Here is a 13362-nt window from a genome sequence, read left to right as displayed (position 1 = left end):
GAAGAAGCCACTGCTCCAAAACCGCCATAAAAAAGTGAGACTACGGTTTGCAACTGCACATGGGGACAAAGATGGAGAAATGTCCTCTAGTCTGATGAAACAAAAATAGAACTGCTTGGCCATAATGACCATCATTATGTTTGGAGGAAAAAGGGAGTAGCTTGCAAGCCGAAGAACATCATCCCAACCGTGAAGCACGGGGGTGGCAGCATCATGTTGTGGGGGTGCTTTGCTGCAGGAGGGACTGGTGCACTTCACAAAATAGATGGCATCATGAGGGAGGAAAATGATGTGGATACATTGAAGCAACATCTCAAGACATCAGTCAGGAAGTTAAAGCTTGGTCGCAAATGGGTCTTCCAAATGGACAATGACCCCAAGCATACATCCAAAGTTGTGGCAAAATGGCTTAAGGACAACAAAGTCAAGGTATTGGAGTGGCCAGTTACACCAGCACTGTCAGGAGGAATGGGCCAAAATTCACCCAACTTATTGTGGGAAGCTTGTGGAAGGCTACCCGACATGTTTGACCCAAGTTAAACAATTTAAAGGCAATGCTACCAAATACTAATTGAGTGTATGTCAACTTCTGACCCACTGGGAATGTGATGAAATAAATAAAAGTTGAAATAAGTCATTCTCTCTACTATTATTCTGACATTTCACATTCTTAAAGTAAAGTGGTGATCCTAACCTACCTAAGACAGGGAATTTTTACTAGGATTAAATGTCAGGAATTGTGAAAAACTGAGTTTAAATGTATTTGGCTAAGGTGTATGTAAACTTCCGACTTCAACTGTTTCTATGAGAATCTATTTTGCTGTGGTCTACTACATTGTCTTTGCCTTTGCTTCCTGTACCTCTGCTTCCTGTACAAAACCCCATTGTTTCCTATGGATAGGATTTGGGGGCTTTAAAATATGCATAAATAAATGTATGATACTCACGACCCTCAAGATCAACTCAAGACTGTTCTGTTAATCCGTAAATCTTCCATTATGGTCCTAAGATTAACATACTGTGGCTAACGTTTCTCAAATGCAAGGAACTGAATGAGGTGATACAGCAACACTTCAATGTTGAAGGTTGTCGCCGGTTGTGTCTATGTCCCTTCTTTTTCTTTTTATCTTTGATACTTTTTTGTACAGCACTGGAGCTTTGTTTGGATGGCATGTAAATGATCCTCTTGCCATGAAAACCAAGCCAGCACAGTTTGGTTCAGGTCAGGTCAGCACGATAGTGTGAAAGAGTCTCTGACAGGATACCTTCTCTGGAGAGGCGGGAGATGTGTTCTCCCAGGTCTGTGAAGCTCCAGCGGCTCAGGTAGGTGGAGAGCTGGAAAACTGTGACCCTCTGCGGACTGTAGCGGGCCATAGGCACCATCCGACAGCTAGCTTGAATCTGCTGCAACAGCTGCGCAAACACTGCAGACGACACAATGTATCAGTGACCCACTACAGTCAAATACCAGCTAGCCTATGGGTCATTCCACCAATTTGGGGCCTTTTGGGAAGAGTAACTTGGTAAAAAAAAAAAATAATGATTTCACCTCATTTTAACATTCTGTCATATAGAGAATTATGTTGAACTTAATAAAAAAATCTGAATTCATGTAAACATTGCAGTTTTGAAAACATAGCTTGTCTATAAAAAAGTGGTTAAACTGCCGATCAAATTTCTGTACTGAAGGAAATATTACCACTACTTTTTTAAAACCATGTCTATCTTTATTTCCAAAACACAATTCAACACAATCACAATCGCTTGTTTGTCTTTTAATAACGTTATAAGCATCTTTTAACACAGGCTTAACACCTACCGTAACAAACACTTTGTACTTTTTTTTACACGTTTAACATAGGCCAGGCCCTGTTGTTACCTCATATCCCAGTGATAATGCCTTGCTTCAATTTGCTCAACTTGCCATTGGCTCAACTTACCCAATTTTGACTATACAGTGAGGGAAAAAAGTATTTGATCCCCTAGCATGAATGTGCATCCTTGTAGCTGTGTGGATTAATATAGTGAGGAAAAAAAGTATTTGATCCCCTGCTCATTAAAATGCAAATCAATTTAGAACATTTTTTACATTTGTTTTTCTGGATTTTTTTGTTGTTATTCTGTCTCTCATTGTTCAAATAAACCTACCATTAAAATTATAGACTGATCATTTCTTTGTCAGTGGGCAAACGTACAAAATCAGCAGGGGATCAAATACTTTTTTCCCTCACTGTATTAGTCCACACAGCTACAAGGATGCACATTCATGCTAGGTTTGTGACCTAATATTGAAGCTTATAGAGACCCCAACTGATATGTATACAATTTAAAAATGATTTGCTTTGGTTTAGATACAAGCACCATGAAACCTCTAACACAACACATTAATTTGACAGGCTCTGTTGGCATTCTTTTCATGGAACAACCCCTCTATCTACCTCAGGCATAGCTATTTTAACGAAACCGAAAGGAGCAGTTGGAGGGAAAGGATGACAGCTGCCATTTGGGACAGTTTGCGTCAGTCAACAGATTTGATATTGTGACTAATACTGGAACATATCCCTTTTAACCTGAGTACCTGCTTCTGCATTCAATGACACTATATACGCCTTGACCTGCCAAGACAACAATTAGGTGGCCAAAGCAGTAAAAGACTAGCAACCAGGCCAGAAAACCTCATGAACAGAGGGCCTATACTGAACCCATGCCCTCTTATTGTTTCCATTGAGTTAGCTGTTGTGCTACGGTGCTGACCTGCGTCTGGTTGGCCAGGCTGCTTGGCTTTGACCTTGTGGATGTAGCGTTTCCTCAGGGTCTGGACAAATGTGTCAGTGGGGCAGCAGAGGGGCGAATCAGTGCTTGTACACTCCTCCCAAAACACCAGCAACTCCCTCTGTCTCTGGGCCTTTGGGAGAACTGGGAAGATCAGAGGATGAGTTATACAGATGTACTATGTTAATTTGACCAGCAAGAAAATAATCCTGCAGCAACAGGAAATGTGAATTATTATATGGATAATAATTATATATTTTTTTTAAGGGGTTGGTCTATTTTTTGGGGTGGGCAAATCAAACTTTAGAAGCCTTTTTAAATCTTGCATACACTACAAGTTTGCATTTCCTGTCTGCGACAACAGAGTCATCAAATTTAGAGTGTACACCTGTACATTTATTGATATGTTAAATCAGATCAGAGGCCTCACACTGACCACTATTGACAGAGTTGTGTAATTCTGTCTATGCAACCATGACAATTTATAACCAGTATCTAGGATAATAAGTTAATTAGTCATATGCAAAGCTTCTTTTTTAAAGGGAAATGAAGCTTCTCTTCCCTGTCATACATTTTATTTAAAACAATTACAGTGGGACAGGAGACAGAGAGACAGAAATCAAATCAAATCAAGCTTTATTTATACAGCACATTTCAGACACAGGAAAACAATAATAAAAACAATGAAAATAAAAACTGAAATATTTACTACACAACAAACATAAGAGGATAAAAAACAAAAGAAAATCAACGTTAAAAAGTTGTGTATTAAGAAAGAAGGGGATAGACAAATTCTTATTTACAATGACGGCCTACCGGCGAACATTGGGTTAACTGCCTTGTTCAGGGGCAGAGCGACAGATTTTTACCTTGTCAGCTCAGGGATTCGATCCAGTAACTTTTTGGTTACTGGCCCAACACTCTAACCACTAGGCTACCTGCCACCCCTGTACTGAAGGTACTGCCAAGGCTTTCGAACCCTCGCCATATGTATGGTCCAGAAGCAGCTCTGTTGGCTACTAACCCAAACTCTGACACAAAGAAAGCTATTTCTGTCATTTTCCCCAAACATTTTTTTATAGTTGAACCAGTCTCTAAAACAAAGCATTTAAGAGAGAAAAGATGGCTACTTACTGTCATTGACAGAGAGCATGTCTGCCGTCTCCAGCATCAACCTGCTCACTTTTTCAAGTACCTCTGCTTGGAGTGACATCTCTTCCAAAATGTCCCTGTGAACTACCGCTGACTCTGAACTCCTCATTGCCTGTAAATTAGGGCCACTGGTTACACACTTTCAATTTTAGGCTGCATAGTTACACAGTTATAACTACTTCTATTACTATTTATTTTGTTTTTAAATTAAAACTATTCCCTGTGTCCCAATTCTCTGGCCTTTCCCCTGAAGAGTGCACTTGTTCACTTACCCATTGGATTTTAAAGGAAATGACTGCTGGACCATGCTTAAACCAATCCAATGCTTGTACATTTGCGGTGAAAAGTACATGATCTCACACTTAAGGAGAAAGGACAAATACAGACTACTAAACACAGACTATTAACAACCAAAATGGCCATCTTGTGTTTGACAGTATTGGACAGGCCCCATACCTCCAGCAGTAGAGTGCAGATGCCCAGGTGTGTTTCCAGAGCATGGTCCAGACTATAGTTCCCAGTGGTTAGCGTGGCAACATCTAGCTTGTCTCGTGATTGGCTTTCCTGATAGAAAAGCCCCAGGCTTCTCAGCGTGCTTTCTTGGAATGAGCTGATTCTATTGGATGAAAGAGACATGAAAATATTGGATGAAAGAGACATAGTGAAATACAGTAGGGACTACAGTAGGTCCAAATACTACAGTGTGGGTCTACTGTACTTAATTATCTCAGGTTGGGTGATCCACAGACTACACATTAATCCACGTTATTATAATGTGATAGTATTAAAATCACATTTCACAAATGTGTATGATTGAAATGGGGATTATGGATTTATGCTACTCTCTGTCATGATATATTTCCAATATTTGTTTAGGTCTATCCCATATGCAATAGCGCTACACATCCACAAGGGGGCGGGTTGGAGCTTTATCCATGTAGCTACTCTGCTAGTCTCATCTACAGTCAGTGCTCTAGTGGTGCCTAGAGAAGTAGGTATATTCTAATTTGCCAAAAATGTACCAAATGTCCTGCCCAGCGAAGGAAAGGCGCCCTGTGTGATTAACCTATATTGGTCGTTCACAGTCAGACCAACCCAATATGTACTGTAAAAGTAGACTAATAGCAGGCCTACTATTGAAAAAGATAAATGAGGCTTTCAACTGAGGCAGAATTCACAGGTTTCAGAATTTTCCCCTTTTTTTCATGTTTTTGTTCTAATACTCACAATTTTTTTTAAATAAAAAAACAACAAAATGCATAACAATGCTTAAACCAAACCAGAAGACCACTTTTGAGGTCTGGGAACAATCTAAGATTATTTTAAAAAATGTGTGTAGTTACCCTTTCATTCAAGTGCACAAGCACCTAGCACGGTTGTTTGGTTAGCAGTGTTTCTGTAGAACATGAGATGGAGTTTGCGAAACAAATGGCCACTGGGTTTATGCAAATAACCATGATATCATTCTGCCAGGTAGGCATAGGTTACTTTGTAGATAGTAAACATTTAATTGAGAAGGTTTCTGGGAAAGCCTTTCCCTCTATCATTGTCTAGCAGCCCAAGGCATTATAGTAATATTAACAACCCATGATATTTGTTACATCCTTAGATCTCCCCTCTTTGGGGCAGCAGGTAGCCTAGTGGTTAGAGCGTTGGGCCAGTAACCAGAAGGTTGCTGGATCCAATCCTGAGCTGACAAGGTAAAAATCTGTTGCTCTGCCCCTGAGCAAGGCAATTAACCCACTGTTCCCTGGGCGCCGAAGACATGGATGTCAATTAAGGCAGCCCCCCGCACCTCTATGATTCAGAGGGGTTAGGCTATACGGCGTATACCTGCATATACCCTCAACTACATCACTGTCTACAGTCTCGTCTATGGCTGAATGGGAGTATGTTCATGAAGACTCTTCACAACCCACCCTGTGTCTTTGAGGCGCACGCTGCCCATACAGGAGATGTCTTCATCAGCATTGAAGTCTGTGGAGAGGAAGTCAAAACTCTCCAGCACCTCCTTTTCTTCCACAGCCAGTGTTTTGGCAGAGGAGCTCTTCAGCAAGGAAAGGTTATTCTGAGAGGGTAACACATACATGTGCAGACACACAGGCACGCATGAGCACATACACATGCACGCAAGCATGATTGCATGAACACAGACACAAACACACACACCTTCCTCTATTAAACAACTCTTTCAGTTGCTGTGAACTCAGATTATTTCCAATTTAAATTCATTCAGCACTTTGTTTTAGGAGGGGATAGTGTGTTACAGTAAATGGCTTCAACATTCTGTCCATACATTCTATTGTAAGTGCTTTTTCACAGGGATTAGAATATCATAAACAATATCTGTTAGGAGAGTGAAAGTCGGGGGAAACGGTTTCCAAGGGTTAAAGGGGTTCAAAAGGTTACAGCATGTGTCAATGCATTCTCTAAGCACTCACTTTTAAGATGGTGTTGAGGTGCAGGATCTGGTTGTCTAGTGTCCTCAGCTCTCTCTCTTTGCACTCCTGGCCCTGTAGAGCCGACTCCAGCTCCCCTAACAGAGCACTGATCCTCAGAGCCTGAGCCTTGTGCTGGTTGCTGGTCACCACCAGCCTGGCTAGAGCCTCCTTCTCCTGCTCCTCAATGTCCTCGTACCCCAGCCTCACCTCCACCTCCACACCTGGCTCCCCTTTGCTGCTCCTTATTGGAACAGTCTCAGTGTCTGTCTCTCTACCAGGACTTGGGCTAGAACTGGGGCTGGGGCCTCCTCCATTCTGCCTGAGGATGTCCGGAGTGCTGTACCACTGCTGCTGGGCTAGCAGGGACCCCCGCTTTGTCTCCCCGGGTGTTGAGGGAGAGGAGAGGCCCGTGTCCGGGTCGGTCGGGGGCCACTCGTCCCCTGTCTCAGAAGTCCCTGGAAGTCCCCTCGACGTCCTCTCTTCTGGTGGGCTGCTCTCTGAGACTAGGTCCTCTGTCAGGCTGATTTGGGTCTGGCTGCCCCCTTGGCTGTTTGTGGGGGTGAGGTTGAGGGCCTGGGAGGTGTCAGCAAGGAAGCTGAGTAGAGACACCCCTCGAGACTCCCGTGACACCAGGGAGAAGGAGCCCTCTGGGTCGTGCTGGAGCTGTCGTACCATGGACTAGATAGAAGACCACAGATATATTAGCCATGTTTCAAAATGGTTCTTTAGAGATCTATTTGAAGGGTAGTTCTTGGAAAAACCCATAGAATTATTAGGATCTCTATGGAAAATAGCACCAGAAAGCAGTCCCCTATATGTGTAGCCAATGTGAAACGGCTAGGTTGTTAGTGGTGCACAGTAACTTTCAATCAATGACGTCACCCACTCTGAAACCTAGAAGCAGTTGTTTTCCTAGCTTTGCCAGAGCTGCGGCTTTTGTGAAATGACAGGTTACGATGCTTCCTGGGTGACATTTGTCAATTATTCTATATTCTTCCATCCAAGATGGCATAGCAGTCAGACATCCTTTGTCCTCATCTTGTCGTGTCCCGTGTATATATATATTTACATATTTTCTTCGCATATCTTTTTATATATATTTTTCCCTAAAAACTCAACTTCATAACACTCTCCTGCAATCCGCCTCACCAATTGTTTTAAAAAAACGTATTATTCACCTCAAATCTGAAATCCACAACAGAAGCTAGCCAGAAGTTAGCCAGTTCACCAGTTCACCTATTTTCTCTCCATATCCCCGGATTTCTACCGCAAGCTCTGGACATTTACACCTGGATCTTGCAGCTAGCTAGCTGCTATCCAAGTGACTATTGGCTAACGTCGGTCCCGGAGCAAACATCAATTATTCCGGAGCTAGCCAGCTGAAGAGTTCCATCAGCCACTCCTGGGCTACAATCACCAATTCGGACCCGTTTTACTGCCGATGCAGAGCCCCACCGGGCTTTCACGACTGGACTACCGACGTTATCTGCCGAGGGAGTTATCCAACTGGCCCCTCCGTCGCGACGTAACCTGAACGCCCATCTGCGGCCCGCTAATCGTTAGCTGTCTTATCGGCTGCTATCTGAATAGGTTTCGGACAATTTTCTTGGGCCACTATAACTATTTTGCCAATTGGATTGGTCCCCTCTACCACACGGAACCCCACTAATCTACCGACGGAAACGCACGAGGTGGCTAAAAACAGACCATCTTCTGCCAGCTTGCTACCCATGGCCCGGCTAGCTGTCTGAATCGCCGTGACCCCAACCAACCTCACTACTCACTGGACCCTTATGATCACTCGGCTAAGCATGCCTCTCCTATGCCTTGTCCATTGCTGTTCTGGTTAGTGTTTATTGGCTTATTTCACTGTAGAGCCTCTAGCCCTGCTCATTATACCTTATCCAACCTTTCAGTTCCACCACCCACACATGCGATGACATCACCTGGTTTCAATAATGTTTCTAGAGACAATATCTCTCTCATCATCACTCAATGTCTAGGTTTACCTCTACTGTATTCACATCCTACCATACCTTTGTCTGTACATTATACCTTGAAGCAATTTTATCGCCCCCAGAAACCTGCTCCTTTTACTCTCTGTTCCGGACGTCCTAGACGACCAATTCTCATAGCTTTTAGCCATACCCTTATCCTACTCCTCCTCTGTTCCTCTGGCGATGTAGAGGTGAATCCAGGCCCTGCAGTGCCTAGCTCCACTCCTATTCCCCAGGCGCTCTCTTTTGATGACTTCTGTAACCGTAATAGCCTTGGTTTCATGCATGTTAACATTAGAAGGCTCCTCCCTAAGTTTGTTTTATTCACTGCTTTAGCACACTCTGCCAACTCAGATGTCCTAGCCGTGTCTGAATCCTGGCTTAGGAAGATCACCAAAAACTCTGAAATCTCCATCCCTAACTACAACATTTTCAAACAAGATAGAACGGCCAAAGGGGGCGGTGTTGCAATCTACTGCAGAGATAGCCTGCAGAGTTCTGTCCTACTATCCAGGTCTGTACCCAAACAATTTGAACTTCTACTTTTAAAAATCCACCTCTTTAAAAACAAGTCTCTCACCGTTGCCGCCTGCTATAGACCACCCTCTGCCCCCAGCTGTGCTCTGGACACGATATGTGAACTGATTGCCCCCCATCTATCTTCAGAGCTCGTGCTGCTAGGTGACCTAAACTGGGACATGCTTAACACCCCAGCCATCCTATAATCTCAGCTTGATGCCCTCAATCTCACACAAATTATCAAAACACGGGCACCCTCATAGATATCATCCTGACCAACTTGCCCTCTAAATATACCTGTGCTTTTTTCAACCAAGATCTCAGCGATCACTGCCTCATTGCCTGCATCCGTAATGGGTCAGCTGTCAAACAACCTTCACTCATCACTGTCAAACACTCCCTGAAACACTTCAGCGAGCAGGCCTTTCTAATCGACCTGGCCCGGGTATCCTGGAAGGATATTGACCTCATCCAGTCAGTAGAGGATGACTGGTTATTTTTTTAAATGCCTTCCTCACCATCTTAAATAAGCATGCCCCAGTCAAGAAATGTAGAACCAGGAACAGATATAGCCCTTGGTTCTCTCCAGACCTGACTGCCCTTAACCAACACAGAAACATCCTGTGGCGTTCTGCATTAGTATCGAACAGCCCCCGTGATATGCAACTTTTCAGGGAAGTTAGAAACCAATATACACATGTAACCGATGTGAAATGGCTAGTTAGTTTGCGGTGGTGTGCGCTAATAGCGTTTCAATCAGTGACGTCACTCGCTTGAAGTAGGGTTTCCCCTTGCGTTGTGGCACGATGGGTAACGATGCTTCGTGGGTGTCAGTTGTTGATGTGTGCAAGGGTCCCTGGTTCGAGCCCAGGTTGGGGCGAAGAGAGGGACGGAACCTACATTGTTACATTGATGCTGTTGCTGCGGAAAAGGAGGAGGTCAAAGGGGGGGTGAGTGTAACCGATGTGAAATGGCTAGTTAGTTAGCGGTGGTGCGCGCTAATAGCCTTTCAATCAGTGACGTCACTCACTCTGAGACTTGAAGTGGGGTTTCCCCTTGCGTTGCAAGGGCCGCGGCTTTTGTGGCGCGATGGGTAACGATGCTTCGTGGGTGTCAGTTGTTGATGTGTGCAAGGGTCCCTGGTTCGAGCCCAGGTTGGGGTGAAGAGAGGGACGGAACCTACACTGTTACACACAGGCAGTTACAAAAGCCAAGGCTAGCTTTTTCAAGCAGAAATTTGCTTCCTGCAACACAAACTCAAAAAGGTTCTGGGACACTGTAAAGTCCAGGGAGAATAAGAGCACCTCCTCCCAGCTGCCCACTGCACTGAGGATAGGAAACTCTGTCACCACCAATAAATCCACTATAATTGAGAATTTCAATAAGCATTTTTCTACGGCAGGCCATGCTTTCCACCTGGCTACCCCTACCCTGGTCAACAGCTCTGCACCCCCCACAGCAACTCGCCCAAGCCTTCCCCATTTCTCCTTCTCCCAAATCCAGTTAGCTGATGTTCTGAAAGAGCTGCAAAATCTGGACCCCTACAAATCAGCCGGACTAGACAATCTGGACCCTTTCTTTCTAAAATTATCTGCCAAAATTGTTGCAACTCCTATTACTAGCCTGTTCAACCTCCCTTTCGTGTTGTCTGAGATTCCCAAAGATGGGAAAGCAGCTGTGGTCATCCCCCTCTTCAAAGGGGAGACACTCTACACCCAAACTGCTCAGAACTATATCTATCTATATCTAAGGTCTTCGAAAGCCAAGTCAACAAACAGATTACCGACCATTCCGAATCCCACCGCACCTTCTCCGCTATGCAATCTGGTTTCAGAGCTGGTCATGGGTGCACCTCAGCTACGCTCAAGGTCCTAAACGATATCTTAACCGCCATCGATAAGAAACAATACTGTGCAGCCGTATTCATTGACCTGGCCAAGGCTTTCGACTCTGTCAATCACCACATCCTCATCGGCAGACTCATTAGTCTTGGTTTCTCAAATGATTGCCTCGCCTGGTTCACCAACTACTTCTCTGATAGAGTTCAGTGTGTCAAATCGGAGGGCCTGTTGTCCGGACCGCTGGCAGTCTCTATGGGGGTGCCACAGGGTTCAATTCTTGGGCCAACTCTCTTCTCTGTATACATCAATGATGTCGCTCTTGCTGCTGGTGAGTCTCTGATCCACCTCTACGCAGACGACACCATTCTGTACACTTCTGGCCCTTCTTTGGACACTGTGTTAACAACCCTTCAGACGAGCTTCAATGCTATACAACTCTACTTCCGTGGCCTTCAACTGCTCTTAAATACAAGTAAAACTAAATGCATGCTCTTCAACCGATCGCTGCCTGCACCTGCCCGCCCGTCCAGCATCACTACTCTGGACGGTTCTGACTTAGAATATGTGGACAACTACAAATACCTAGGTGTCTGGTTAGACTGTAAACTCTCCTTCCAGACTCACATCAAACATCTCCAATGCAAAGTTAAATCTAGAATTGGCTTACGATTTCGCAACAAAGCCTCCTTCACTCATGCTGCCAAACATACCCTCGTAAAACTGACCATCCTACCGATCCTCGACTTCGGCGATGTCATTTACAAAATAGCCTCCAATACCCTACTCAATAAATTGGATGCAGTCTATCACAGTGCCATCTGTTTTGTCACCAAAACCCCATATACTACGCACCACTACGACCTGTACACTCTCATTGGCTGGCCCTCGCTTCATACTCGTCGCCAAACCCACTGGCTCCAGGTCATCTACAAGACCCTGCTAGGTAAAGTCCCCCCTTATCTCAGCTCACCATAGCAGCACCCACCTGTAGCATGCGCTCCAGCAGGTATATCTCACTGGTCACCCCCAAAGCCAATTCCTCCTTCGGCCGCCTCTCCTTCCAGTTCTCTGCTGCCAATGACTGGAACGAACTACAAAAATCTCTGAAACTGAAAACACTTATCTCCCTCACTAGCTTTAAGCACCAGCTGTCAGATCAGCTCACAGATCACTGCACCTGTACATAGCCCATCTATCATTTAGCCCAAACAACTACCTCTTCCCCTACTGTATTTATTTATTTATTTTGCTCCTTTGCACCCCATTATTTATATTTCTACTTTGCACTTTCTTCCACTGCAAATCTACCATTCGTATTTTACTTGCTATATTGTATGTACTTCGCCACCATGGCCTTTTTTTGCCTTTACCTCCCTTATCTCACCTCATTTGCTCACATTGTATATTGATTTATTTTTCTACTGTATTATTGACTGTATGTTTCTTTTACTCCATGTGTAACTGTGTTGTTGTATGTGTCAAACTGCTTTGCTTTATCTTGGCCAGGTCACAATTGTAAATGAGAACTTGTTCTCAACTTGCCTACCTGGTTAAATAAAGGTGAAATAAAAAATAAAATAAAATGTGTTCAGAGGGTCCAGGATGGGGCAAGGAGATGGACGGAAGCTAACTGTTACATAAGGATAAGACAAATAACCCTCATGGTGCAAGGTAGCACCCTTTTTCAAGAGTATAAAGGGAGAGGGAGGATAAGGAGAGAGACTTTTGGTGTGAAAAGTATTGCATCCATATGTCCAGGCCTGGCATCTGGACTGGAGACACATTCCAGATTCCTGGATTGCACCGCTACATGGGAGACATGCTTGGAAAAACATCTAAGCCCAACATATACAGAATAAATTTCCTCTAATACAATAGCCTTTACAGCTTGTTGAGCAGAATCCATAATTTAATTAAAATATACAAAATACAGGCTTTTCTTTGGTAAGACTTAACAGATAGGGACCATGAAGTGTGCAGGCATACCATACAGAGTAGTGTGTGTGAGACTGCCTAATAGAGGTAGGTTAGCCTAGTCCCATACACTTGTGCTATAGCCAACTTTTGTATTATTCTTTTTGTGGTCAAACATTCATATAGTTAATTTATACAGATGCCAGATCTTAATCCTTACTAGTCGATAGACGCACCCGAATTTACAGAAACGTGTTAGAAATGACAAAGTCATCCACGATTCACTAAAATATATTTTGAAAGAGGAAGCAAAATACTTTAAGCATGTGTTCTCTTTTCAGTCTCCTCCATTTGCACTAACTGAAGTTGCCTGTAAGGAATTATTTCCTAATAATAGTGTAAAAAAAAAGTATATTGACGCAATCTAAGTAACATAATGAAAAAATCCCCATCAAAATGTGTCTGTTTAAGCTAGAGATAGCTGCGTCTCAATGCACCACACCTGCCTATGTCCACCTTCCGCATCTGCGGTGGAAAGTGGCAGAGCTACAGCGCTGTTTGTCAGACTAGGAGAAATCCCCAAAAATCAGTCTTCTCACGAAAGCATCTGAAAGGTTTGGCCTACAAACTAATTTGACCACTCTATGGAAAAATAAGACTCTCACTAACACGATGGGGACTCGTCTGAAGTCGGTACAGCCGATGTGCCAACTTCCGCATGAGGCT

General features: G+C 43.9%; 1 protein-coding gene across 5 annotated transcripts in view; it reads right to left on the bottom strand.

Annotated features, from left to right (window-relative positions):
- ripor3 (RIPOR family member 3) overlaps positions 1 to 13362 on the bottom strand; it is an 85651-nt gene that overhangs the window by 6249 nt on the left and 66040 nt on the right. For 4 of the 5 annotated variants that reach the window (XM_029776471.1, XM_029776467.1, XM_029776470.1 and 1 more), the window contains 6 exons: positions 6366 to 7043; positions 5844 to 5992; positions 4381 to 4540; positions 3907 to 4036; positions 2755 to 2916; positions 1266 to 1424 (listed from right to left, as the gene is read on the bottom strand). In XM_029776471.1, the coding sequence (XP_029632331.1) occupies positions 1266 to 1424; positions 2755 to 2916; positions 3907 to 4036; positions 4381 to 4540; positions 5844 to 5992; positions 6366 to 7043 (1438 nt within the window). The remainder of the gene's footprint in view (positions 1 to 1265; positions 1425 to 2754; positions 2917 to 3906; positions 4037 to 4380; positions 4541 to 5843; positions 5993 to 6365; positions 7044 to 13362) is intronic. The other variant, XM_029776469.1, reaches the window with a different exon arrangement.

The sequence above is a fragment of the Salmo trutta genome, chromosome 14, assembly GCF_901001165.1.
Source record: "Salmo trutta chromosome 14, fSalTru1.1, whole genome shotgun sequence".
Lineage (NCBI taxonomy): Eukaryota > Metazoa > Chordata > Actinopteri > Salmoniformes > Salmonidae > Salmo > Salmo trutta.
The sequence above is the reverse complement of the archived record's forward strand: the minus strand, read 5'-3'. Positions and strand labels throughout refer to the sequence as shown.